General features: G+C 49.1%; 3 protein-coding genes across 3 annotated transcripts; 1 reads left to right on the forward strand and 2 right to left on the reverse strand.

Annotated features, from left to right (window-relative positions):
* Positions 1-4,346: 4,346 nt before the first annotated feature.
* Positions 4,347-7,660, forward strand: Prap1 (proline rich acidic protein 1). The gene is made up of 5 exons (XM_042054303.1): positions 4,347-4,390; positions 5,504-5,570; positions 6,700-6,752; positions 7,217-7,323; positions 7,431-7,660. The coding sequence occupies exons 1-5, from the start codon at positions 4,347-4,349 to the stop codon at positions 7,658-7,660; spliced, it is 501 nt and encodes a 166-aa protein (XP_041910237.1).
* Positions 7,661-10,210: 2,550 nt separating this feature from the next.
* On the reverse strand, positions 10,211-12,851 carry Fuom (fucose mutarotase). Its single transcript, XM_038329742.1, has 6 exons — positions 12,706-12,851; positions 12,041-12,109; positions 11,806-11,876; positions 11,578-11,676; positions 10,621-10,694; positions 10,211-10,432 (listed from the first exon to the last, which is right to left on the reverse strand). The coding sequence occupies exons 1-6, from the start codon at positions 12,788-12,790 to the stop codon at positions 10,369-10,371; spliced, it is 462 nt and encodes a 153-aa protein (XP_038185670.1). The 5' UTR covers positions 12,791-12,851; the 3' UTR covers positions 10,211-10,368.
* Positions 12,852-16,122: 3,271 nt separating this feature from the next.
* Positions 16,123-26,064, reverse strand: Echs1 (enoyl-CoA hydratase, short chain 1). The gene is made up of 8 exons (XM_038329729.2): positions 25,902-26,064; positions 23,383-23,580; positions 22,868-22,995; positions 22,111-22,210; positions 21,148-21,252; positions 20,424-20,543; positions 18,233-18,300; positions 16,123-16,622 (listed from the first exon to the last, which is right to left on the reverse strand). The coding sequence occupies exons 1-8, from the start codon at positions 25,987-25,989 to the stop codon at positions 16,557-16,559; spliced, it is 873 nt and encodes a 290-aa protein (XP_038185657.1). The 5' UTR covers positions 25,990-26,064; the 3' UTR covers positions 16,123-16,556.
* Positions 26,065-26,397: the final 333 nt, after the last annotated feature.

The raw sequence follows: 26,397 nt of genomic DNA on the forward strand, positions 1-26,397 counted from the left end.
GAGGTGAAAAAACCCAAGACAATCTAAAGTTTTAGAAAGGCACATAGTTGAGTGGGAACTCTTTAAGGTCAGAGAACAAGAACAAAGCAGCCCAATTATCATTAGCTGATGTGCCTTTCTTGCTAGGATTAGTTAATGACTAAAGGTGATGATTAATTCCTTGTACCCATTTCTGCCCTCAATCTCCTGATATAAAAAAAAAACCTATTGATGAGTGGGTATGCATCCTAAAGATTTAAAGTAGAGCTGATTGTTTTTCATGTATAAAAGTTTAGGTTTGTGATTCCTTTAAGCTTCTTTATGTTCAAGATAAGTAATAAAGTGATTGGTCCTTTCTTTGTAACCATAAAACACAGTCTGCCAGGAAAAGAATATCTTGCTTGCTCACACTCTGTTAATCTATAACAAGTTGCTTGGGTATAAATGTACGTGGGTTCTTGGGATAATTTGTTTTTTACCTGTAATACGTAAAATGTTTATTCATGTTATGGGAAATGGAAAGCATGTTGTTTCTTACTTGTATTCATTGTAATCATTCACTTGAAAAATAGAATGTAACTACACTGTAATTTGTATATGGCCTGGAAGATTTTGCTGGGGTATATAAGCTGTAAGGGAAAGGATAAAGACAGAATTAGAAGGAGTTAGAAGGAAGACATCAAGAATGAGAGAATTAGGAGGAGAACATTAAGAGAAGAATACATCAAGAGAGAAATGTCAAGGGACATTTCTGGATAGAGAGAAAGGAGAAAGGAGAATAAAGAAGAACAAAGAAAGAAACCATCAAGAGCACATGTGTGTGTCTTTCTACTAAGCCCCTCACAGACTCCGTGAATTTCCTTTTGAGTCCTGCACTGCTGGAGGCTGGCCCCAGGCAGCAAAAGGTAACCAAGAGGATTCACTGACCACAACAGGAATATCTCTGTCTCCCCAACTTACTCCTTTGTTAATTGGAGGATTATGAATATAAGCCCAGGAAGCATGTTTAGTCCCTGTTACCTGGATAGTTACCACAGACAGCATAGCAAGGAACAAAATTGTCGCATTCAAAGGTTTCCTAGGCAGCCAAATTACTGCATCTCCTTTAGTCAATTTCTTTTCTTTTTCTTTTTTTTTTTTTTTTGGTTTTTCAAGACAGGGTTTCCCTGTAGTTTCTAGAGCCTGTCCTGGAACTAGCTCTTGTAGACCAGGCTGGCCTCGAACTCAGAGAACCGCCTGCCTCTGCATCCTGAGTGCTGGGATTAAAGGCGTGCACCACCACTGCCCGGCTCTTTAGTCAATTTCTTAAGCTGTCCCCATGTAGGAAAATCAGCTGTCTGCTTTAAGGACTTTCTGTATCTCTTTCTTCCACAGCTTTCCATCTCCTGCAGAAACATAAGCATACCCTTGGCCCCATCTTAACATCTTTTCTGGTTGTCATTCTGCTGTTAAAGCATCCATGTAGTATACAAGCTGACTCCATTCAGCAATTTTTTTTATGGTTCAATGCTTTTTGGTAACTGTTGTCCCTGTTTCATCAGAATTCAACAATTTAGAGTTAGTAAAGCCTTATGTAAAGTATCTCTGGGAGTCCTCATCTCCCCCTCTTGTTTTATAAGCATCTCTTTAGAGTGTGAATGAGTAGATATTTTATCAATTGCTTGTCCTGTAGGATTATATGGTATTCCTGTAATGTGCTTTATGTTATACAGGAATACCATAAAAAACTGTTTCACTTTACTGGAAATATAAGCAGGGGCATTATCAGTTTTAATTTTTATCGGTATGTCCATTATATTCGTTGTATCTAATAAGTGTATAATTATACAATCAGCCTTTTCAGAACTTAAGGGAGCTGTCCATTGAAATCCAGAGTATGCATCAATAGCATAATGCATATATTTTAATTTTAAAAATTTCATTACATGTAATACATCCATTTGTCAAGCTTTATTTTTTGAGCATCCTTAGGATTACTTCCTGTAGGTAAAGAAATTTGATTATATAAAGTACAAGTAGGAAAGTTTTAAAAATAATTTTTTTTAGCTTGTTGTCAGGTTATGAAACAATTTCTAAGTCTTTACTATTAACATGATGCTTTAAATGAAATTTTGAAGCTTTTAATACATTTTTATTAATACTTGATCAACCTCTTTATTTCCTTTTGTTAACGGCTCAGGCAATCCAGCATGGGGAGAATGGGAGTAAGATAGAGTGGGCAATCCCTTTCCCAGACTGCCTGCTGTAGTCCTATAAATAACAAAGTTAATTCTGAATTATCAGAAATAAATTCGGCAGTTTCTATATGTAATACAACTCCTTCTGCACATTGAGAATCAGTAATTATATTAAGATATCCATTTGGGCACCAAATGTCAGGTGTTCTGTGTTGTGTGGGTTGGCTGAAGAAAGGTGGCTCCAAGATGAATTCCTTAGGCCTGTGTGGTGACACGGAGGGACAGCGTCTGATGAACTGAGCCTCAAACAGCCGTTCAAAGGCATATTCTTGATTATCACACAAAGTTGCTTTTCTGGATAAACAAGTTCCTCATACCAAAGTCCCTGATCTAATCTACTCATCTTTTCTGAATGAAAACATTGCATCCCCACCACTTTAGTCCTTACTGTGTTCCATCTGCAGCGCCCAATTACCTGAGAGCCGCGGGGGTGCCAGAGTGTCTTGTGGTCAAAGCCACACAAGGGCTGTAAGGCTCCCTATCCCTATAACAGAGGAGGGGAGGGAGAAGGGGAGAGGGAGAGAGATAACTGAGAATGGCATGGGCATTATAAACCTCAAAGTCTAGCCCCAGTAACACCAGTAACAAAGCCACACCTCCTAATCCTCCCCAAACAGTTCCACCAACTGGGGCCAAAGTATTAGAATATGTAAGTCTGCGCAGGTGATATTCTCAATGAAATCCCCACACAAGGTAACCTTGGATTCACAGAGTGTTGGGTCATGGTAGAATGGTGTACGTCTTCTTTCAATGCTGCTGCCTGTCCCCATTAGTCTGAGGAGGACTGTTATAAATGTATTTCTGGTACTGTGTATTTCAGTACTTTCTCAAAATTGTCTCTTTAAATTTCAACAGTCTGGGGCTTCCTTAGTTTTTGATCTCCCGGAAGCTCTGACTATCTTCAGTGACTGCCTATCCCTGCCAGGGGGAGACCAGCTCCCTGACCTTAGTTGCCTCTCTGAAAGTGACTCATTTATCTAGGGTTTGCCTCCCCAAAGTGCAGCTGTTTCTTGGAGTGACAACTGCTCTGTCCTGAAGTCCCAAAGGAAAGGGGTGGGGCCAAGAAGCCTTGAAGAGCCTGGTGTTTTTATGATCTTTACTCTGTCCTATAGAATCCCACTTTGGGCCAGCTCTGGGGACACTCGGGTATTGTCGTTGTTGGTTTGAAGCTTAGCCCCATAGGGAGTTGGGGGGTAACAGAGCCAAGTGCCTAGGTATGCGGAAGACTTCGGCTATGGTGAGCAGAGGGAACAGGAGCTCATGATCCTGTGGCAGGTGGTCTGGTGCTAAAATGGGCAGGTCATGGTAGAACCAGTAGGTGAGAGGTCAAAAGTCTCCTGGTGGCTCAGTCTGTGCTCACTGCTCAAGTCATATGGTGGGTCAGGATCGCCTACTGCCCAGTGATTGCTGGCCCCTGACCTCTGATCAGACACACCCATGTAGGGGCAATAAAACCCTAAGCAGCCAGGGTTAGGAGAAAGAGGACCGGGCACCTGGAAACTGGGATCTGCAGCTTCTCCACTCGCCTAGAGCTCCTCGGCACCGAGAGGGAGCTCCAGTCATGAAGAGGTGATGCCGTGGCCCCCGGGCTCTAACTTTCCTACCCTTAAAAGTTGGCAGTGGGGCACTGGCCAGCGTGGGCCTGGCTCGGTGGTTAGGGTCACACTGGGTCTGAGTTCAGGAGTTCTGGCTTAGAGATAAGCCCTGAGGGTTAGTCTATCCCCGTTTGAAGCCTGATTCCAGGGGGGTATCTTAGGGGAAGAAGGGAAGGAAGGAGGGATGGGAGGGAAAGCCCCCCTTTACTGCAAAACACCCACTCTGGGTCTGCAATCCAGGGTTTATCTCTAAGAGCAGCCCAACTGGCCTCCAGATAGGCATGAGGGTGAGTTGTCCCATGGAGTCCCTGAGCCAGTAGACCATTAAATCCTAAAGGACCCCTATGAAGAGGCAACAATTCCAGGCTGTGATGGCCCAAAAGAAAGGGGACAGTGGCAGGGTAGGGGAGGCAGGGGAATATGTAGCAGGCCTTTGAGGGCTGGTGGGAGTAGAGGCAGGAATCAGACAACCTGATTGTTGGTCACCCTGGAGCTAGGGTTTCATCCCCAGGGAGACCTAGGGCCCCGGTAGGACATGAATCATTACAGAGGCAGAGGACAGAGAGGACAAAGGCTAGGGTGAGGTTCTCCATGTTCATCTCTCTGCCCAGCATAAGAATAGGCCTCTGTTTAGCAGTTCTGAGGTGAGACAGGGCTACTCAACCCTATCTGGTTAGATCCTCACCTGATGTCCTTTATCCCTATCACAAAGTGCTGAATTGCAGAGAAGAGGAAAGGCTTCTCTTCTCTTCTCTCCTCTCCTCTCCTCTCTTCTCTTCTCCCCTTCCCTCTCTCCTACCATTTCCTCCCCTCCCCTTCTCTTCCTTTCCCTTCCCTTCCCCCCTCCTTTCCCTTTCTTTCCTTATCTTTCTTTTATTTTCTCTTTAGAGACAGGGTTTCTCTGTGTAGTCCTGGCTATCCTGGAACTCACTCTGTAGACCAGGTTGGCCTTGAACTCACAGAGATCCATCTACCTCTGCCTTCCAAGTGTTGGGATTAAAGACCTGTGCTACCACTGCCTGGCTGAGAGGTTTCTTAGAGGTTTTAATACACACAGACACAGACACGCACATGCACACGCACACACACACACCATGCACACACATGTATACATATGCATACCATATAACACAAACACATGCATACTTCACATACATGGATACCTTTCTACAACTACATGTTCAGAAATACCTGCCATTCCTTCTGTTTGTATGATGAGGCTGGGGTTACTGGCCACTGAGAGCCTACTAGAAGTTACCCTATCCCCAATACCATGGGTCATGGATTCTCAGGGGTACTGTGATATGTATGGTATTGTGCTAGGGCCTCCATCCATTCTTCCAATGTTGTCATGCATACGTTTATGCAGGCCCACATGTGTGTCTGTGTATGGCCTCTGGAATCCTCAGCACTGACTGCCAGTGTCCTGTCACAGCAGGATCTGCCTAGGACATGTGGTGTCTTGGGGAGAACTTGGCATCGAGACATAGAGCAGGCTTGCCCTGAGCATCTTATTTGCTTATTCTGCCTGCCTTTCCTGTGAAATCAGAATCAAGAGCTAATGGATCAGCAGGGGCCTCCCCTTGATCTCTCTGCCCAAGACACATGCCACCAGCCCCAGCAGTTCTTGACTGGAGCATCAGGAGCTGAGGTGACTCTTCACCACCTCACATTCCCTCTCTGATCCCCCAGGTTTCTCCTGGCCACCTGTATGGTGGCTGTGTTGCTGCAGGAGGCCGGTGCAATCCCAGCACGCCAGGTATGCAGTGCTCCTCTACCTGGCTCCATCCCTGGCTGCCCACCTCTGCCCCAGTTAGCGGGGAATATTGGAAAGGACCTCTTTCCTCTACCCCACGCTGGGCAAGGAGAGGGGAGGCAGGGCAGAGGGCACGTGGTAGCTACGTCATGTGAGCACTGAGGAGGGGGCCTCAGGAAGAGAAGGGCATGGGCCCTTCTGGGATCTAGTGGGCAAATCTCCATGACACCCAGGTTACCAGGTGAGGATATGGGCTTCCATAATATCCAGGTGACCTGAAGGACATGAGTCTCCATCATACCCACATAACCACATGGGGATGTGAGCCTCCATGATACCCAGGTGACTCCAGGATGAGCGAACATGGTCCTCCATGGCACCCATGTTACCAGGAGGGGACATGAGTTCCTGTGACACTCAGGTGGCCCCAGGGTGGGAGGGTGTGGGCTTCATGACACAGATGATTACAGGTGAGGACATGGACGTCCAAACCATCTAGGGAGACCCTGTGTGAGGTGGGTCCTTCTCCACACTGACCCTGGCATACTCACCGAGGGCATGGCCTAGCCTGGTGACAGAGGGCCCAGAAGGAAATGAACTGAGCTTGCCCTGTGCCAAGTGCACTTGGCCTGCACGCACGGCAGGGGAAGAGGTTGAGGGAGGCCCACCCTTCATAGCCAACCACAGCTTCTTGGAGCTGGGCACTTCCCCAGGGTGGCCCTTTGCCTCACTTCTCTCTTGTCACTTTGTCTCATAGGTATTAAGTTCAGAGGGGCCAACTACCTCCTGGGCCACTAGCCAGGTCAGGGAGGGGCAAGCACAGCCTTAATTGGTGTAAAAGTCCCGGGTGTAGTGAGGGTGCAGAGTCCAAGGTGAGTTCCGGGTACCTGCCGAAGGATTCTCCTTTCTTCAGGCCAGGTTTTCAGGTAGACTGGCCATTTAGGGACAGGCTGGTGTTCTTAATCCCCTGCCTTCAATCCTGATAGCCACAGTGACCCTTATCCCTTAGAGTTAAACACGGGTTGAGCAGAAGCCCTGCCTGTGGGTGGGCCTCAGAGTGGCCTCTCCCTGGGTGTCCTCCCACCTTGGACTACTAACTGGAAAAATCCTCACCCATGACTTACTCTCCTAGGTCCCTGTCAAGACCAAAGGCAAACATGTGATCCTTGAACAGGAAACAGAGAAGTAAGTGCCCCAGAAGGCAAGTGTGGGCTGATGCACTGGGGGATGGAATACATGGCAGTTCAGAAGCTTCTAGAAGGAGGTGATACTCAAACCCTACAGATCCCTCCTTGGGAGTTCCCTCCCAGGGACCCCTGGCCATCTCCCAGACTCAGCTCTCCCTGAAGCCTCCGACAGACTGTTTTTAGAACAGCATAATATATTACCTCCCTTGTCCTTGAGGACCCTGCCCAGGGAAGGCTCTGACCCCCTCAGACCTCACCCCCGCACCTACTGCATTAGAGACACTGGGGGTGCAAAGCCATGTACTTGCACCAGGTCTTACAGGGCAGTTGATGGAGTGGGTGGGTATGGAGTGACTTCTAGGCCCGGCAGCTGCCCGGGGGCAGAGAACCTCTTCTAAAGTGGGGCTGGCATGTCTAACTCTTTCCACCTGTGCATGAACCTTACCCTGCTCATGCTGGCAGGGCGTTGGGTACCAAAGCCACGGAGGCCCTGGAGAAGGACAACCAGTTGGGGGCACTGCTGCTCGTGCCCAAGCAGAAGCTTGCAGCCGCTGAGGAAAAGCGTGCAGGTCAGAGTGGGACCAAGGCCACATCATGGGGTCCAACTGTACAGGAGGCTAGTGGGGAGGAACTTGTGAGGGAGACTGAGGCCACACCTACGTCTGCCTCTTCCCAGATGCCATGACCTTAGTGGAGACTGAAGAAAAAGACATCCTGAGCCGTTTTCGGAACCCTCTCCCTGGCCCAGAACCGGATCTTGACAGCCTCTTCCATCCGAAGTATGAGGAGGTCCAAGATGAAGCGGTGCCCCAGATGTTGCTCAAGATACATCGTCAGGTGCTCCAGGGGCCAGAGGAGGACCTTGACCACATCTCCCACTCTCTGGAGGACTCCAACAAACCCTAACCACTCTCCCACTCCTGTATGAGGCCCAGGCTGTTATGACCACTGACTCCCCCACAGCTAGCAAAAATAAATACCTGCAAACAGGGTGAAGCCATGAGTATCTTTAAGACCAGCAATCCCAGGGCATAGCAGCAATGTCCAGGAGGAAGAAGTATCACTGCCTACCTATGGCTCATCAAAAGCTTCCTAGGCACAAGGTCTAGCTGACCCTCAGCTCATGAATAGTTTTCCTCCTTGGGTCCATCTTTCCACAGGTAGGGATGAAGTGATAAGCATGTCAAGAGTTAAGTGTGGGGACCAGTAAGCAGCAGCAGACTCAGCAGGGAAATAAAACCTATTCTGGAATTCCCACCGAAGAGGCTGAGAAAGGACGTGTTTGATGAAAGGATGGGAGGTTGGGTGGGACTCCGGTTGGTGAGTGTTCAGGTACATAGGCACATGTGAAACATAGCTAAATGTGCAGACACATAGGTACACACATGAATAGGTATGTAGTTACAAAGATGCATACAGATGGTGCACAGGTGTATAGTTACACAGGCACATAGGTACAGTGGTGGAAAGGTACATAGGTTTGCGTATACAAAGGTATAGAGCTGTGTAGCTAGGCATGTGCTTGGGAACATAGGCAGATAGATACACGGGTAAACAGGTGGACACACATGTAGGTGCTCAGAAGAGTGAGTCAGAGCTCATACTTCCTGTCCTAGTTTTCTGGGCAGTACCTGGATCTTTCTGGGGTGCCTGTCCACATGGCCTTACTCAGGCCTAAGCACCTAAGATGAACTACCTCACACGTGGCGTATAGGTACCCTTGCAGTGGGAGGCACTAGGGGCCACAGAGCCACACATTTTTCAGCTCCAGTAGCCCAGGCAAAACAGACAGCTTAAGAGAGGTCATCAGCTCTCCATCCCAATGCACCCAAGCCCCATGCAGCTGTGTAGGTTACCTATCAACCTCACGCGCCCTAAAGCTTCATGGATGTCTCATGTCCCCAGGACATGAGTGGGAGGAGTGAGGGTTCATGTGCACCCAGGCCTCTAAGCCCCACGAAGCAGGAGCCAATGCTCCATCTCAGCGATGAATCAGGGGTCTTTGTATTACTTGAGTCTACTGCCCCCACACTGCAGAGGAGTACACACTGTAGATGAATCTAGGCCCCCACATCACAGTCGAGTCCAGGGTCCTGAAGATAAATAACATCGCTGTGACGGTGACCTCAAGGCGCAGCCCTCATCGCCAGGTGCTCCGTTTGCCATCCTAATAAGAATCTGACTTGAAATGAATCTATTTACGGTCCCTACTCAGTGGAGCAGAGGTGCCCAGATCCTATCCAGGTCCCAGGTAGAGCAAATCCCACATAAGGACACCCAAGTGCTCTCCTTTCTTTATCACTTCTGGCCCCTAGCCTAACCTAGAGATTCGGGTGCAGGTGGTCAGGAAGCAGTGCCCAGTGAGTCTCTGCCCAGTGCCCGTGAGGTCAGACCCATGGTCAAGATTTGGGCTGTCCCGCCTTCACATCCCTGAATCTAAGCAGAGGAACTGCAGATGCTGGGGTTCCAAGAGCCCGGTGTTTTATTGGGACCAAAAGTATCTACTGACCCAGGGTAGTGCTATGGCCAGGTTTCTTTCTAGCTTTGCCTGAGCCAGGAAGCTCTGTGGGCATTTCCTCCTAAAGGGGAATTGGGGCTGGAGATAGCTCAAAAGTTAGCAGCCTTGGGCATCATAGGGATTGTCTACTCACCTGCTTAACTTTTGGTTGTTTGCAGCTTTTGGCCAGTACAGATGAAGCTGCTATGAACATTCCCCAATAGTCTGCAGACATGTGGTGCAGACACATCCAGGTTTTCACAAGGGAAACTGTTTCAGGCCCTTCTAAGTTCCTCCCCTCCAACCTTGCTATTTCTGTCTGCGATTCTGAGCTCCAATTGATCCTTTACCACCCGGGACAACTGAAGAGTCAAAGTCAGGAGCAGCCAGGTTGCATCTGAGTTCCTGGACTTATGCTCAGGCATAGGTAGTGGGTGCTCAACCTGCCAAGTATAAGCATGGTGCGCTCCAGTCCACACCCAGACCTCTCTGACCTTGAACCAGGGAGGTCAGCATGACCCTCCCTAGCAGCTGAGCAGTCATCTCTGCGTGTCAGAATCCTTCCATCTAAAGTGTCTAGTCCAACTCTGCCACTTGCCCTCTGGCCTAGAGTTCAGAGATTGGCCCTAGTCACAGGTCACTGTGTGTTGCAACCCAAGTGAGGAATCCAGAAACTCCCAATTCCCACAAGCATCGTGTGCAACCACCTCCAGTCCCCTGCTGTGCAGCCCATCAACTTCCAGCTTAGCCCTTCATCTAGACCCAGGCCACAGCCACAGACCCAGTTCAGCTCTCAGGTTCCTACCCAGGCCTAGCTCCCGTCCAGCTCCCAGCCCTCAAGCAACCTCCGAGCTTCCTATCCCATATGGATTTTCTACCTGAGGACTCAACAAAGATGGGTGGGTAGTGGGTGCTTATTTGGAAGCTAATGGCCTGCCTGGAACTCACCACAAGACAAGTTCATGAGTACAAAAACCTTTAAAGATTGACAGTGACTTCTCTCCCCACCCCCTCAATTTCACACATCAGGGGAGGGGGAAAATCTCTTTCAGGGTCAACAGAGTCTCTCAAGATCTGGGGTCCAGGTCTGAGTGCTGCCAAAGGGTTCCGGGGGTCTCTATGAGGGTCCGAGGTCAAGCGTTCCCTTCTTGAGAATGATGTTTCCATAGAGTGCCGTTTCCCTGCCGGAGGGTCAGGGTGCTGAAACTCTAACTTTGCCCCTTTCTACTTCTATCCCTCCTGCTCAACAATGTTCAGGAATTCTGCAGCACAAGTCCCTCCTGTCTTCCTGGGCAAAGCCGAGGTGGAGGCAGTTCCCGGGGTCTGGATAAGGACTTGCCCAAGTCACCTGGACACGGTAGAAACTCACCCGGTTGCGACAACAGCAAAAGCTTTTTTTGCACGTTCATAAAATTCAAATCTCTCTATCTTCATCAGAGCTTTCTGGAAGACAAAATGGCAGGGTTGGAGGGACCTTGCCTGAGAGTCCTCCGGGTGGACTCCTGAGTTGAGTACCCTACCAGGAAATAGCTAGGAGATGCTAGCAGTGGAACCCTGCTCTTCTAGGTTCTATTCCTCTGGTTCTCCTGATGCTGGGGTCTCACAGAATTGGGGACAAGGGGGATCTTTCATATCCCTGTCTGAGCCTGTGATGGACAAGGTGCCTGCCGGATGTGGACTCAGCTCACCAAGCCTCTGGAAAGTGGTTCTGTCTTCCCAAGGCTGTGACTTTCAGAACAGTTCCTCATGTTGTGGTGATCCTAACCATAAAATTATTTTCGTTGCTACTTCTTAATTGTAATTTTGTTTCCATTATGAACCCTCCTGTGAATATCTGTGTTTTTCTATGGTCTTTTTGGGGTTGCAAGCCACAGGTTGAGAACTGTTACTCTAGGTCCTCTAAACTGCCCTGCAAGTTCCCTGTCCAGGACAGGAATCCTCAGGTTGGTCCTGCTCAGGCCCTGCCAACAGCTCCGTTAGAATGGGTGTGTCCTCTGCCAGGCAGGGTTGTGGGCTGTGTGATAGGCACACCTTAGCAAGAAAGAAGTGGCAAAGAGTAAGATTTGGGGTGAAGGTGCACATCCACACAAGTCCAGAGGGGGGCACCAGGCAGCCACAATCCTCTGGCTCAAATGGGACCAACTCCCAAGCAGACAGGTCAGGATTCTGGGAGGAGGAGAAAGCAGAAGAGGCTTGAGCGGAGAGGAAGGATGCTTAAGGGAGGTGGCCACAGGGCTCAGATACACCTCTGGCATCTGTACCCCCATGATTCATTCTTCCCGAGCCTCCAGGAGACAGAGGGGCCCATTCTCGGGGCTGCACTCACCTTGCAGCCAGCCGTAAGCAGAAGGGATTCATAGAGGTTCCATATTGGGGTCTGCAGGCCTCTCTCCTTGTCACTGGGCACTAGCTCCATCACAGCAGCCTGGGGAGACAGGGGTCAGCTCTGTGGCCCTAGGCACCTCCAGGGTTCCCCTTTAGGGGTGTGTGGTCATATGAAGTCTGGCAAAGAGGAAACTGAGGCCCAGCGCAGTGCAAAGCTTTTGCTCCTCACCGGGCTTTCCACATAAGTATCCAGGGGCAGCAGCTTCAGCACAGCCTCCAGGAGCTGTGGGATGGGCAGGCCTAGGAGGACAGAGCTGGGGTCAGGCCTCTGTTCTCATCATGACCTGTAACCCCGCCTGTCTCAAACTTTCATTTTGGGCTACAGTAAGCAACCAGTTAACAGGAATGAGGGGCCAGGACAGAGAGGGTACAGAACCAGGACGGGGTCTGTCTCCAGTGCTCACCATCTGCTCGGATCTCTACGGGCCCACACTGGCAGATGGAGGAAGTTGGGAAGTTTGCATCTGCAAGAACTGAAGGGAGAGGAAGGGAGAAACGGATTCTAGGTGGTGTGGTTCTCCCTCCCAGATGATCACCTCACGTATCGCAAAGCCACACAGTCCACCGTCTGGGATGTCCACATGCCCGATCAGTATATCCTTCCCACTCCAGTTAGTGGGGACAGATCATGGGTCACTCCATTAGCCCCCTTCAGAACGGCAGGAAAAAAGACACTATTTAAAGGAGGCAATGAAATCAGTGTCTGGGAGGAGATTCTCCCAATACTCTCACCACAGCCTTTGGGCGGTCCTGTCTTGCCTTAGGGAAACAGGCCAGGGCCAGAGAATCCAGCAGACCTCAGGGCAGTCTGGGAGACCACGTGGGAGGTCTGGGAACTATTTTGCTGCTGAACTTGGAACCTGGTTTGCCCTTTCCAGAATTCTGCGGCCTGAGTCAATGGTAGGCCTCAGTTCAGCTTTTTTTCTGAAGCAACCGGATGCTTTCTGTTCTGAAGAGCAAGGTGACGTAGTGTCCCAGGCATTCCTGGACCCTGCCGGTCAAGGGCTCCCCGTGCAGACCGCACCACTGCTAGAGGCCACGCTGCCGGCTTGGCTTTCTATTAGCTCACCTATCTCGTCTCCGTGACCCATCCGAGCAAGCGCGAATAGCAGCTCCGGCGACAGCACCTTCGGGATGCCCTTGAGCGCAACCATGGCCGCAGAACTGGCGGAGTTGGGGGCAGGGCGGTGCCACACGGATAGGGGCGGTGCCAAAGGAGAGGTGGATCTAACCGCTGGATAGCCTTGTCAGGCCCTGGGTAATGACGCAAAACTCTGAGGCCTGGCAGATTGTGGGAAAGTTCAGAAAGCAAATCCGTGTGGAGAGAATAAAAATGCCACAGAAGCGCCTGTGAAAACAGGTCAGGCAAGGCCTTGGCCCTAGGATCTCTGGTGCCCCACTCTGATATGGTCACTGCTGCCCAACTTGGTGGCAGTGATGGGTGAAGGGTGAGAGGTAACCTTTCTGCGTCAGTTTGGAGGCAAACCAGTATAGAGGCAAAACCAAATAAAAATCCCCAAATTGTACTGGGGCCAGAAACCAAATAGTTTAAAGAAGCTGAGAGCTTCATTAGGGTTTCGGGGAGCTCCTTTTGGGACAGTCTGCATACACCCCATTGTCTTAAACTCTCTGAAGCCAAGGGAGGGTATGATGGGTTCCTGTCTCACCAGGGTGGAACCAGTGAACTTAGCCAGCGCGCGCGCGCACACACACACACACACACACACACACACACACACACACACACACAGAGGTCTGGATGTGCTATATTAGGCCCAGAGTTGAGACAGAATCTCCCACCGAACATCTTAAACACTATTTCAGTTTTCAGAACAAATAACTGAGGTGTATGCTCAGAGCACGAACGAAAATTAAACCAAGGAGAGGTTGGAGAGATGGCTCAGTCGGTAAGAGCATGGGTTACTCTTCCATAGGACTGGGGTTTGGGGGCTCACAACTATTTGTAACTCCAATTCCAAGGGATTTATCGGCCTCTTCTGGCCTCTGAGTCGTCAGGCACACATGTGGAACACAGACATAATTGCAAGGACAACATTCATACATATTTTTAAAGTTAAAAACAAGTAACTAATGAACCAATTAACTCGGTTTTAAGGTTTCTCCTACTGAGTGGTCACCTCCTTGGCTTGTGCATTCTAGACTGTGGGCCAATCAACGGCTAACACACACTTCTCTGAGTGCCAGGTTTAATAAGTGAACATTAGGACCAGAGAGATGGTTCAATGCCTAAGAGCACCAGCTGCCCTTCCTGGACCTGGGTTTAATCCCCAACACCACAACTCTCTGAAACCCCAGTCCCAGGGAATCCAATGTCCTCTTCTTGGGGGAGAGTGGGCTTTACCAGGAGAAAGGCCCTGAGACTTGACTTGCGTTCCAGAATAGGGAGCTTTGGTTGAGAGACAGTGTGGAGTGATCACGCCAGTTACCATGGTCTGGGCTGTGTATTAACTTCATAAAACAAAACAAAACAAAACGCTGAATACTTGGATATAATGTATGTCTTAATCTAGAGTTTAGATAGGCCTCAACTCTTACCCCTCCAACCTATTGTTTGTTTGTGTCAGGATCTCACTATGTAGCCCCAGCTAGCCAGAAACGTGCTACTTAGACCAGAGTGGCCTTGAACTCGGCGATCTGCTGGCCTTGCCACCTGAGTGCTGGGACTAAAGACTTTCCCCACTAGGTGCGGGTTTTTATGCAGACGCCCCGAGGCTCAGAACTGGAGCGTGCTCCCGTGCAGATCTCCATTCTCACACTTGGAGAGCAGCCGTGATGTTTGTTATATTGCAACATCAACTAGACAGCCGTTTCCCCACACTCAAGTTCTGGGTAAAGCAAATGTTAGGGCTAGTGCGGAAGGTCACTGTCCTACTGTCTGCCCGTTTTAGCCCACACAGTGAGAACCTGGACACTGTCAATATGTATGACCTGGCTGGGGATGGTGGCATACCACTGTAGTCAGTTATCACGAAGGTTGGAGCAGGACTGTCCACAGCTCAAGACAAATATGTATTAAGTAATATATTAAGATGGCTTCAAAAAAATAACTATTACATTACTGTGAGAATGGCATATCCCCACATCAGCGTAAAACATCAGGCTTTCTCCTGATTGTTTTCAGTTTTTTTTTTTTTTTTTCCAAGACAGGGTTTCTCTGTGTAGCCCCAGTTGTCCTGGAACTCACTCAGTAGACCAGGCTGGACTCGATGGAACTCACTCTGTAGACCAGGCTGGACTCGAACTCACAGAGATACGCCTGCCTTTGCCTCCTAAGTGCTGGGATTAAAGGCGTGCGCCACCACTGCCCAGCAAACATCAGGCTTTAAACAAACGTACCAGAATGAATTCAGGCGATAGTTGTCTTAGTTTAGGCTTCAATTTAAAGGCTTGTTGTTCTGGCCTCTGTAGTTCTAGAGGCTAGAATTTGAAGCAAGGCAGATTTGCTGTCTGGTGAAGACAGACTTCCTGGCTCGTCCTTAAGCCTTCTCATTTCATCTTCACAGGGAAGGGGTGGCAGGCACTCCCTTGGGGCCTCACAGACCCTCATATGAGCCCCACTCACCTAGCATTCTAAGCCCACCTCTTTTAGGATTTTAACACAGGAGCTCGTCAGGGAATGTTCATAGCCTTGTGCAAGTGAAATAAACACAAAAGAACAAATACTCTTAATTCCACTCATGAGGAACCTGGAGTCATCATCACATTCTCATAGAAAGTAAAAATGTTGGAGTAATGGTCTGTCCTGTCCCTTTAAGAGACAAACCCCACCTCCCTCCCCCTTCCATCCGCTGAGGCAGGCAGATCTTCCTTTTACTTCCAGCCCGTGAGTCTTTCCGTCTCTCCTGAAGAGGCAGCTTCTGCCTCTCTCCCTTCTTCCCACTGTTTTTCTTTTTCTCTCTGCCTCCCCCTCTCTCCCTTTCCCCCCTTCCCTTCCATAACCCACTAAATAAATATCCAACCTCGCACTGCATGGCGTGCCTATAGGTCTGTCTCTTACCCGCCATGCAGCTCCTTGCCTGGGATCACAGCTCCTTGTGGCCCGCTGCCCACTGCAGCCACTCTGGGACCTGCGGTGTTTTATTTTTACCATAACAACTGGTGCCAGGGGCTGGGGGGTGGGGTAGGGAGTCAGTGTCTAATGGAGACAGTTTTAGCTTGGGAAGATGAAGTTCTGGAAACTAATGGTGGGATGGCTACACACGGATATGAAAGTGCTTGATGGTGTACTCAGATGTGGTTAAGGGTGAAGTTAAAACACACAAATAGCTGCCAGGTGGTGGTGGCGCACGCCTTCAATCCCAGCACTCAGGAGGCAGAGGCAGGCGGATCTCTATGAGTTCGAGGCCAGCCTGGTCTATATAGTAAGTTCCAGGCAGCCAGGGCTATATAGCGAGACGCCATCTATAAGAAAACAACAGCAATACGAATTAGAAACCCACATCCATTCTCCAGAGACAACTATAGGTGAGCTGAAACTGAACTGACGTAGTCACTTTAATTGAATTATTGTGCACTTGGAATCAGCAGACAGGGCAGGGTCACTTCTCGCTTGAAGCCACATCCTGAGCTGTGCACTGTTGACACTGTTGAGAGCGCACAGGGGTATGTATGCGTGGTCCAAGCATGCACCTGCCTCTGAAGTGAAGTGAAAAAAAAAAAAAAATAAGAAATCAAGACACCTTGAACGCTTCCTAGATTTCTGATTTAGACGGTGAGAGATTGACTTCCAACACTGGGGAAGGTTGCAGGCCACACCGTGGGTACCTGAGCTGTGGTCACAGCTCCGAAGACTTTGGTAGGAACTGTGGCCTACACTGCCCTTTAGGACAATTAATTGGCCTCTCAATTGACAGGCTGAGCTTTCCTCTCCAAGGTGGCACAAGGCTCAGCTGCCAGTTCTCAGTGGTCTTTGAAGTTGGCCTTCCTTTTCTCCACAAATGCAGCCATTCCTTCTCTCCGGTCATCCTGGATGGAAAGGGAAGAAGGGAGGTGAAGTCTGCATCTTCCTATTGGGCCCCTTGGATGACTGCCTGCATCTCCAAGGTTCTCTTATGTCCTCCTCCTTGCCGGCTTGCCAAGCTCATCGACAGGGCAGTGATTCTGCAATGGGCCCACCTGCAGCCCATGAAAGATGGTATTCTACACACAGTGCTGTGCTTGGGGACAGGGGGTGTATACCACACAGGACACAGTCCCTCAGGAGCCATGACAAGAGCACCAGTAAACTCAAGTCCATAGCACCTCTGAACTGGGCAGGGCACGAACTGGGAATCTTTTGCAGAGCTGTGGGGCAGCAACAGAACTCTGCTTTATACCTGCCTCTTCCTTAGCCTGTGGATGCACAAAATGCACACATCTTCACTTCTTCCTCAGGGGCTTGAACCATTTAAAATCTTTTTAAAAATTTTTAAGTGTGTGTGTGTGTGTCTGTGTGTGTGTGCGCGCACGTGCATGTGCATGCAGATAAGTGTAGGCGCAGCACAGAGATCAAAGGTGTGATATTCTGGAGCTGGAGTGGCAGGTGATGGTGGGCCATCTGATGTGCATGCTGGGAAGTGAACGCAAGTGTTCTGGAAGAAGAGTACATGCTCTTAAGTGCTGAGCCAACTCCCCAGCTCCTTAAATGCATGCATGCGTGTGTGTGCGTGTGCGCGTGCATGTGTGTGCGTGTGTGTGTGTTAATAAAACACTTAGCACTGGGACAGTGGTGCAGTGGATAGTGCATCTGATAATAAGAAGAGTCTTCATTCTTTCTTTTTTATTTTTGTTTTTTTGAGACAGGGTTTCTCTGTGTAACAGTCCTAGCTGTCCTAGAACTAGCTCTTATAGACCAGGCTGGCCTTGAACTCTCAGAGATCTGCGACCCCCTCCCCCCCCCAGTACTGGGATTAAAGGCGTGCGCCACCACCACCCGGTTGATCAGAAGATTCTTTAAAACACCTAGACATGACCTTCTGACAAGCGGTGAACTGTAGCCAAGCGTGGTGTCACACTCCTTTAATCTCAGCATTCAGGAGGCTGGGGCAGGCAGAGCTCTGTGAGTTCAAGACCAGTGTGGTTTATATAGTGAGCTGCAGGCAGTCAGGACTACATAATGAGACCCTGTCTCAAAGTAAGCAAACAATGAAAATAAAAAATAGGGGTTGGTGGTGGACAGCAGTTAAAAGCACTGCTGCTCTTGAAATGGGGTCTGGATTTGGTTCCCAACACTTACATGGTGGCTCACAACAGTCTCTAACGTCAGTGTAAGGTATCCACTGCCCTTTTCTGGTCTCTGCATGCACCAGACATGCATATAGTATATTTACATACATGTAGGGAAAACACTTATACATATAGGATAAGCAATATTTAGAGATGGTATCTCTGTGGCAAAGGCTGGTCTCAAACTCCTGGACTCAAGCAATTCTCCTTGTCCCCTGGCTTGGGACTACTGTGCCCAGCTATGAACTCCACTTTAATACAGAAGCTGCTGTTCAGCGGTGTAATGCAAGGGCTGCTTTGCAGAGCTACATTCTCCACCACTTCTGCAACAGAAATGAACTGGAATCCTAAGCAGAATACTTGGTACTCACAGTGGCAAAGGTTGAATAGAAGAGCTTCTTCTCCAGCTTATTCCCTTCTGTTAAGGTCATTTCGAAGGCTGAAAAAGATGTCCTGAAGTCAGAAACTGAAATGCTGAATGTGGGGGTATCCATGTCGGACTGACTATGACCCGTAGAAAGGGCTACAAGCTGTGTGGCCTCCATGCTGATTTAGCTCTCCTCACTTTTCAAGTGCACCACCCGTGTTAAGGTAGCCACAGAAACAAACTGCTCTTCTAAGCCTCCCAAAACCTTAGTGGCGTCCAGAGTCCTCAGAAGGCAGAAACCCCAGAACTTAACAAAGGACAAACAGCAGACTCTGTCCAGCTATGAGGACCTGAGGTAGCTGATAAAACTGAGCACAGAAGCCAAGTAAAGCATGAAAAGCAGAGAAAATGGCTAGGCAGCAGGGACAGCACCTGCCCGGGCCTTCTGTGCCAGCACAGGACTCAGATGCTCCCTGTGTGCTCCACACACAGCTGCCTCTTTAGACAACAGTGCATCTGATCATGGCTAGCACCAACCCTGAAGGGCTCACATCTTTTGCCCCCAAGCTGATTCTGTAGAGCAGAGATACAGTGCCATTCCAAATGCTGAGATAAACTATTACGTTAAGACTCCATTCCTGGGGCTGGAGAGCTAATGCAGTGGCTCAGAGCACTTGAACTCTTGTAGAGAGCTGGGGTTCCCTTCCTGGAACCCACAGGGAGGCAAATGCACAACTGTCTATAACTCCAGTTCCAAGAGGTCCTTTGTCCTCCACTGCACCATGCAGGCATGATGTTCATACCCATAACACAGCCAAACACTCACACACATAAAATAAAAATCAATAAAATCTTTAAAATAACCACAAAAACTCAGGTCTTTGTACCTATTTGACAAGCTGGGTATCCCACAAACCCTTGTAACCCAAGCTCTGAGAGATCCGACGCCCTCTGCTGGCCTCTGTGATGGTGAACATTATGTTTAGGGGAGAAATTTACTGTGCTAGGCTTGTAAAAACAAATTACTTTTTAACTTGTATAAGCCATGAGGAAGTTGCTCCTACCTTGAATATACCCTGTCAGGTGGCCCGAGGTGGCCACTTTCTGGTGCAGTTGGACTATTCTTAAAAACTAGCTGATTACTGCAAAAATATTTCACTGCCTCACAGGCTAACTGCTCAGTTCTGCTTTTGTAGGAAATGCTTGCTTGGAAGGCTGAGGCACCTGTCTGTTAATAAATCAGGCTTTACCTAGAGAATTCTCTCAGGTTAGGTCCTGGACAATCTCTTTTTAATACAAAGTCTCTAAATTACAAAAACCAAAACTTGAGTCAGACTGAACAACTCCAGAGCCACAAAGGCCTCCACATGTGAAAGGCACACATACCCACACACATATACACACATGTATATAAATTCACACACATCCTAATAAATAGCATAAATATACTTTTTAAAGACTTTAAGCTTGGTTTAGTGGTACATCCTAGCAATGAGGCAGGTGGATCCAGAGTCTGAGGACAGCTTCAGTTAATAGAGGGAGACCTTGCCTCAAAATCCAAACAAAGGGCTCTGCCCCAGGACTCAGTGGATAAAGGCCATCGTCGCATGTTAGTCCCTGACCTCCACATGTGCACCGTGGGATGACCTCCCTAATAAATCAAAATGTGAAATAAAGAGGTAAATAAGTGAGTACATCTAAAGAGAAAAAGAAAAGGACGGGGCAGCTCTGGGAAGGCCGTCAGGCCAGCTTCACGAGCTGAAGGAACTGATGAAGATTCTTCATGTGAGCTGTGCTACTGCAGACAGCAGCTACAGCCCCTTTGCATACAGAGCATAGGTGAGGAGGGACCCATTCAATCCAGGCTCCCAGAGACAACTTTCCCTTTAAGTGACTTCCTGTGGCTCCATTCTTGGTCTTCTCTCTGTACCTGATGCTGCACTGCCAATTAAGTCCTCTTGACAGAGATTTGAATGACCAAAACCTGGAACACTATGGCAAACTGCAATCCCGAGAACTTTCCCATTGCTGCCTGGGACAAGGTGGGGTGATTTGGGACCTCCCAGCTTCATCTGTGCCGTTCTGAGGACCCTCCCACTTGCTGCCTGGGACAAGGTGGGGTGATTTGGGACCTCCCAGCTTCATCTGTGCCGTTCTGAGGACCCTCCCACTCGCTCTTCCCAGCAGACTCCTACCTGCATTCACAGATTCTTTTGCCATGGCTACTATAATTTTGGAATTGCTGGCGATTTTTTCTGCACATTTGATTGCTTCTTCAACCAGTGTTTCAACAGGAAAAATCTTGCTTACAAGACCTAAAATAAGAAAAGTATGACTAGCACACAGAAACATCCTCCACTTCCTCTGGAGCCCAGTGACACGGAGAGGCCAGTTCTCTGAAACCTAAACAAGGGACTGCTATCCCAGCAGTGGATGACCGTGCTCTCCACTGCCAGGTTCCAGTCCCTGAACTCTTAAATTGCTCAGGTCATGTTCTCTACAAGAGAACCTGAGGTCTATGGTCACTGCCAAGGGCAGGGAAAAGACTGGCCTTTAAGGGCCTTCGAAAGGCAGTGGAAAGAGAAGTTATTATTTCTTTTTCTTCTTGGTTTTTCGAGACAGGGTTTCTCTGTAGCTTTGGAGCCTGTCCTGAAACTAGCTGTTGTAGACCAGGCTGGTCTCGAACTCACAGAGATTCAACTCCTTCTGTATCCCGAGTGCTGGGATTAAAGATGTGTGCCACCGCCGCCTGGCGAAGTTATTATTTCTAACCTGAACATATGTTGCCACTCTGTTGTGCATAACATATTTCAAGATATAAAACTCAGTGCCAGAACCTTAGGGCTCCAATGCCAGGTACCCATGGGGACACCAGATGTAGCCCGAGCCTCCCCCAGCTCACAACATCAGATAACCCACCTGCTTGCTTGGCATCCTGGGCTGAAATGCGGTCACCAGTGAGGACCATCTCCATTGCTAATGACTTGCCAACTGCACGAGTGAGTCTCTGAGTGCCCCCTGCACCTATAGGGAGAGATTTGTGGTCTCAGTTGGCTCTTTGTCACGAGCCGTTGAGAAGAAACTCAGGTCTGGGATGCAGCTCAGTGACAGAAGGTTTAGCATGCACGAGACCCTGGGTTCTTTCTCAGCATCAAAAGGAAGAAAGAAAAACCACATTGGCTCTTTTCCTACAATCCTGGACGGTTCTAGGTTTCCCTGAAAACACGTGCTGGACCAAATCCCGGTATCAGCCTCCTTCTCTGCAGACCTGAACAAATACACTGAACTCACTGCCCAGGATCTCAGAACATGCCTGGCCAAGCCCAGAGAGCAGTGGAGGCCTCCTCTGAGCGTGGCCTCTTTGAGGGTACACCTTCTACCAGGTCTACCAGGTGGCCCCTGGGGAGCAATGGGATTGTTTTCTCACACATCTCAAGGCTTTTCCAGTCAGTGTTGACTTTTCTACAGTCTTACAGGAACTCAGGAAGGCCGGCCCCCTGACCCGCTACGCCAATGACACAGGAGTAGACAGAGCCAGAGTCATGGGACAGAGTTTTTGATGTAAGCTAATCACCTCTCTTCCAAGCTTCCGGTATACAAAACTCTTAAAAGGCATATGAATCATGAGCAGAAAGAACCGCCGTGACTAAAAGCCAGTGTCAACTCTGTGTGATATTGTCAGATTTAGGATGTGTATATTCATAAGAGCTGGACACGTCTGAGGCTCGCAGGCTGTGCTGAGCTTCATGGCTCTGTCCTTCAGGTGCTGGTTGGCAGGGAGAAAACTGAGCAGACAAGAGTTGTCCATCTGAGGCCTGTGGTTGGATGTAAGCCACGGGGCTGAGTCTCAGGCTTGCCTTGTTACAGCTGACACATTCTCACCTGGGATGGTCCCCAGCAGGATTTCTGGCTGTCCAAACTGGGCTTTCTCACCAGCATAGATGATATCACACATCATGGCAAGTTCACAGCCCCCACCAAGCTGAGAAAAAAAAAGTTCATTAAAAGCAAGTAGATTTTACCAGAGGAGCCAAGGCAGGAAATCACTCTATTGGCTTGAATAACTTTTCTAAATCCATGGAATAGTCAGATAACAGCCAATGTTAATCTAGCAGAAGGAAACTAGATTAAAGTGGTAGAATAAATAGAAGAGAGATATTGCTTAGCAGGGGCTTGTAGACTTTGATGCAAAGGGCCAGGCAATAAATATTTTTGGCATTGTGGTGAATAACTCAGCATAGTTGATTCAAAAAAAATAAGCTAGAGAGGACAGGGGCATGAATGTGTGTGGTTGACCAACTCCTAGGGATGGGTTTCATTAAATAATCAGCATTTGTAATAAATCACATGGTTTTTCCATGGGCTAAACTAGCCCTGCATTTCTCAATGGCCTAGTGAAGCAGGAACCCCAGTGGGCACACAGAGTACTCACACAGGTAGTATTGCATTCTGCAGCAATTAAATAGAAACAGAAAAGCTCATTAACACATCTGGGAACTAGTCAATGAGCCTCCATCAAATAAAGCAGTTACCGAAAGACACCATGGACCTTTCAAAGATACAGATCTTTGCTATACTTTACTTGCACAAGCACAGCTCTGTCCACCCTGCACAGGAGACCTCTGGGACTAACACTTACAGCATAACCATTGACAGCTGCAATGACCGGCTTCTTGACCTGGGTGATGTGGTCCCAGTGGCTCAGGAACTTGCTGGAGTAACAGTCCTGGAGTGTCCGGTTCTGCATTTCCTTGATGTCCGCTCCAGCTAGAGGCAGAAGTGAGGTTTCAATTACCAGACATCAGAGAACTTCTCAGTCCTGTATTCTGATGCACCAGCCCTGGGGGCATTTCCCCGTAACAGTGGGAACAGCTGATACATGGACTAACAACTCACCAAGTTGTCTGTTATGGTGGGCAATGGATGCTGGATACACTCAGAGGAAAACGGGCTTATGCCAGTTATTTCACCTGACCAGTAAGGACCTGAGCATACCTGAGTGTTCAACACACAGAACTGCTCTTCCACCCAGCTTACTTCATATGTAGTATATTGTAAGCCACCCCTCCCATCACAGAGAAACTGGTCCATTTTGCTGCTTGCCACAGGCCACAGCATCCCCCTACCCTCTACCACCATGGCTGCCCAGCATACCTGCAAATGCCTTCTCCCCACCAGTGAGCACAATGGCCCCCACAGCAGGATCCTCTTCAAAGGTCTCCAGCGCTTGGTTGAGCTCCTCCATCAGGCCATTGCAAAGTGCATTGAGCGCTTTGGGGCGGTTTAACTGGATCAGCCCCACACTGCTATTCTTTCCTTTTTTTTCTGTGACGATGTACTGAAAATTAGCACCTAGGTCAAAAGGACAAAAGAGGATTGCCATCATAAAGATATTAAAGGCACTGTGGTGGCTAATCTTGGTTGTCAACTCGACCACATCTGGGATCAACTAGAACCCAAGCCGCATTGGAGGTGAGAAGACCCAACCCTAAATCTGGGCCACACCTCCTGCTGGCAGCCTACATAAAAGGACATGGAAGAGAGCTTTTGTTTTTGCCTTCTGGCCCTCACTCTCAATGACAAGCTCATCCAATCTATTCTTACACCTTTCCTTCTGCGGTGTTTGAACCTATTTCTTTGGAATTCTAATGTACACTGAAGACCCTCAGCTCTCTAGGACTTCCCTGGGCTCCAAAACCAGATTGGGATTGCTAAAATATACAGTCTCTTGGGCTGAAGGCCTGCTGAATCCTTAGTTTTTCAATCAGGAGACAGCCGTTGTTGGACTGCTCAGACTACCACCTGTAAGCCACTCGAATATCCCCCTTTAATAAATATGTATATTATATAGTAGCAAATATAATATATATTCATTCTATCAGTTCTGCTCTTTCACTGAACCCTGACGGGTATAGACAGGGAACTCTGTATCATCCTTACCATACCAGCCTCAGCTCTGGCTATGATCTACCCAGGCATGGTGGCAGTGGCACATGTCTTTAATCCTAGCACTCGGGGAGGGGGGGCAGATGCAGGGGTATCTTTCTGAGTTCCAGGCTAGCCTGATCTAGTTCCAGGCCAACCAGATAGCTACATAGCAAGATCCTGTCTCAAAGAAAAACAAACAAAAATAACATAAGAGAAATCCCTTGCACAGAACACAGTACCCCACCCCCACCCCCATATGCCAGCACTTTCCAGACCGTGACACTGGGTGAGAGCAGAACAGAGCCCAGGCCCTGCTGGAGCAGTAAGCCTGGCAGGACAGAGGTGGATGTAAAACACCATTAGGTGACCTGGAGGAACAGCCAATTCAGACTTGGGCAGGGCGTGTAGTCCCTGGACTTACAGGAAGGAAGATTAGCCTGCAGTGAGGGTCCATGTTCTGGGTGTTTTGTTCCGTAACACAAGGCTTGTCTTGCGAATTCGGGGTAACTTAAGTGTGAGGTGCACTGTTGAATGGTAGGATGCCTGCCATTCAGGGGAGCCAGGACATGTTGAGGTGCAGAAGTCAGGGCATGGCCAAGAATTTCTGGTAACACAAGGGCACTGGGTGAATGTAGTGGTGTATTATTTGTATTTTGATAAATAAAGTTTGCCTGAAGACCAGAGGCAAAGCCAAAGCCATTAGAGGTCAGGCAATGGTGACACACACTTTTAATCCCAGGATTTGGGAGAGTCAGAAGGGTCTCTGTGAGTTCACGGCCAAGATCAGTAGAGAAACAAATCCAGGTGGTGATGGCTCACACCTGTAATCCCAGCCCTAGGGAGTCACACACCTTTAATCCTAGTATTAAAGGGACTATAAAATGGGAGGAGACAGAGGCTTAGCCTGCTCTATCTACTGCTGCCCTGTCTTGGTAGAGGTAAGATTTCTCTAGAGGTTTGACTGCTTTTTCTGATTTTTGGGTTGGACCTCAATTTCTGTCTCTTGGTTTTTATTATTCATGTTACAGACGCTGCAGAAGAGTCCAGCCAAGGAGTGAGAAGGGAGGAACTACCAGCTGGCTGGGGAGGAAAGTGGGTGTGTCAGTATGGGTTGCGTTGATTGGACGGTGTGAAGGACAGACTCGGGAGAGGGCAGTGGACCGAGGAGGGACTGGACAGGAGGCATTGTAGACAAACTTTTCCCAATACTCTGGCTGTCTTGCTTAACCTACCTTCACACTGTCTTAAAGCTACCTAAACGCACATGGGGTTCATAACCAACATGCATGCTCCCAACAGGCCGCTTGTTAAAGTTCTAGGTTGAGAAGCTGCCAGTACACCCAGGGCCCTCTCATCAGGCACGGCTTCTAGGTGCCAAGCTCGGGTTGGGTTTATAAAGTGAGACTAAGGGCAGATTGGGGGGGGGGGGGGTTATGTAATTGAGTAGGGGTCAGGCGAGCAGTGGAGGTGGGGGTTCCGAAGGAGGATGGGAGGAGCTTCCAGCTAGGAATCTGGGTTTAGGTGTGGGGGATGAGTACTCGAATCAGGGGTTTAGGTATTTCAGAGTCATGCGTGCGAGTACACGCTTGTGGAAGTGGAAGTCAGACAAAAAGTCTGGAGTCAGGAGCAAAGTTCCAGGATCAAGTGAGGGTGCATGCAGGTTGGGGTTTAGAAGCCAGCCGAAGGCTGCGGGCGGAGAGTCCACCCAAAGTGGGGTGACAGACTCCGCCGGTGTCCCCACTCACCCGAGGCGAAGCGCCGAAGTTCTGGGCAGCGGACTGAGGACAACAGCGAGCTGCAGGCTCGGGGAAGCAGAACACGCAGAGCAGCCATGGCGTAGACACACTAGCTTGGCCCGCCGACTCGTCCCGCCTGCAGAATCGCTCCGCCCCAGATCCCAGGCCAGAGGAGACGGAAGCCGAAGGGAATGACGGGCGACTTGGGCGGGGTGATGCAGTGGGCGGGGCGGGGCGGGAAGGGTGGTCGCTAGTGAAGGGCTGCCATTCCTTGAGTAGGCTGCTAATTCCACCGCGTTGGTGGTGTGTCATGGCTGGTGCACAGTACCAGGAAACAGGCTGGAAGAGGCAGCTGTGCCTTTTCCCCTGCGCTGGCCAGGTGCTGTAGGTTTTGATCGCAGGAAGGCGCGATTGTAGATGTAGCCGTAGAGCGAAAAGAGGAGAGGCGTTTTGTTCAGCTTTGCGACAGGGTCTCAATACATAGCTTTGGCTGTCTCTTGCTCTC

The sequence above is a fragment of the Arvicola amphibius genome, chromosome 1 (genome assembly GCF_903992535.2).
Source record: "Arvicola amphibius chromosome 1, mArvAmp1.2, whole genome shotgun sequence".
NCBI classification, from domain to species: domain Eukaryota; kingdom Metazoa; phylum Chordata; class Mammalia; order Rodentia; family Cricetidae; genus Arvicola; species Arvicola amphibius.

What these genes read in the sequence shown, in the direction of transcription:
- Echs1 (XM_038329729.2), bottom strand. Translation starts at nt 25,989, where the DNA reads ATGGCTGCTCTGCGTGTTCTGCTTCCCCGAGCCTGCAGCTCGCTGTTG. An exon ending in AAAAGAATCTGTGAATGCAG is followed by an intron (nt 18,301 to 20,423) that starts GTAGGAGTCTGC and finishes CATCTTTTTCAG; the next exon opens with CCTTCGAAATGACCTTAACA. An exon ending in TCTATTCAACCTTTGCCACT is followed by an intron (nt 16,623 to 18,232) that starts GTGAGTACCAAG and finishes CTTTCCATCCAG; the next exon opens with GATGACCGGAGAGAAGGAAT.
- Fuom (XM_038329742.1), bottom strand. Translation starts at nt 12,790, where the DNA reads ATGGTTGCGCTCAAGGGCATCCCGAAGGTGCTGTCGCCGGAGCTGCTA. An exon ending in GGGTCACGGAGACGAGATAG is followed by an intron (nt 12,110 to 12,705) that starts GTGAGCTAATAG and finishes CTCTCCCTTCAG; the next exon opens with TTCTTGCAGATGCAAACTTC. An exon ending in TTTGCTGTTGTCGCAACCGG is followed by an intron (nt 10,433 to 10,620) that starts GTGAGTTTCTAC and finishes ACCCTCCGGCAG; the next exon opens with GGAAACGGCACTCTATGGAA.
- Prap1 (XM_042054303.1), top strand. Translation starts at nt 4,347, where the DNA reads ATGAATCATTACAGAGGCAGAGGACAGAGAGGACAAAGGCTAGG. An exon ending in GTGCAATCCCAGCACGCCAG is followed by an intron (nt 5,571 to 6,699) that starts GTATGCAGTGCT and finishes TTACTCTCCTAG; the next exon opens with GTCCCTGTCAAGACCAAAGG. An exon ending in CGCTGAGGAAAAGCGTGCAG is followed by an intron (nt 7,324 to 7,430) that starts GTCAGAGTGGGA and finishes GCCTCTTCCCAG; the next exon opens with ATGCCATGACCTTAGTGGAG.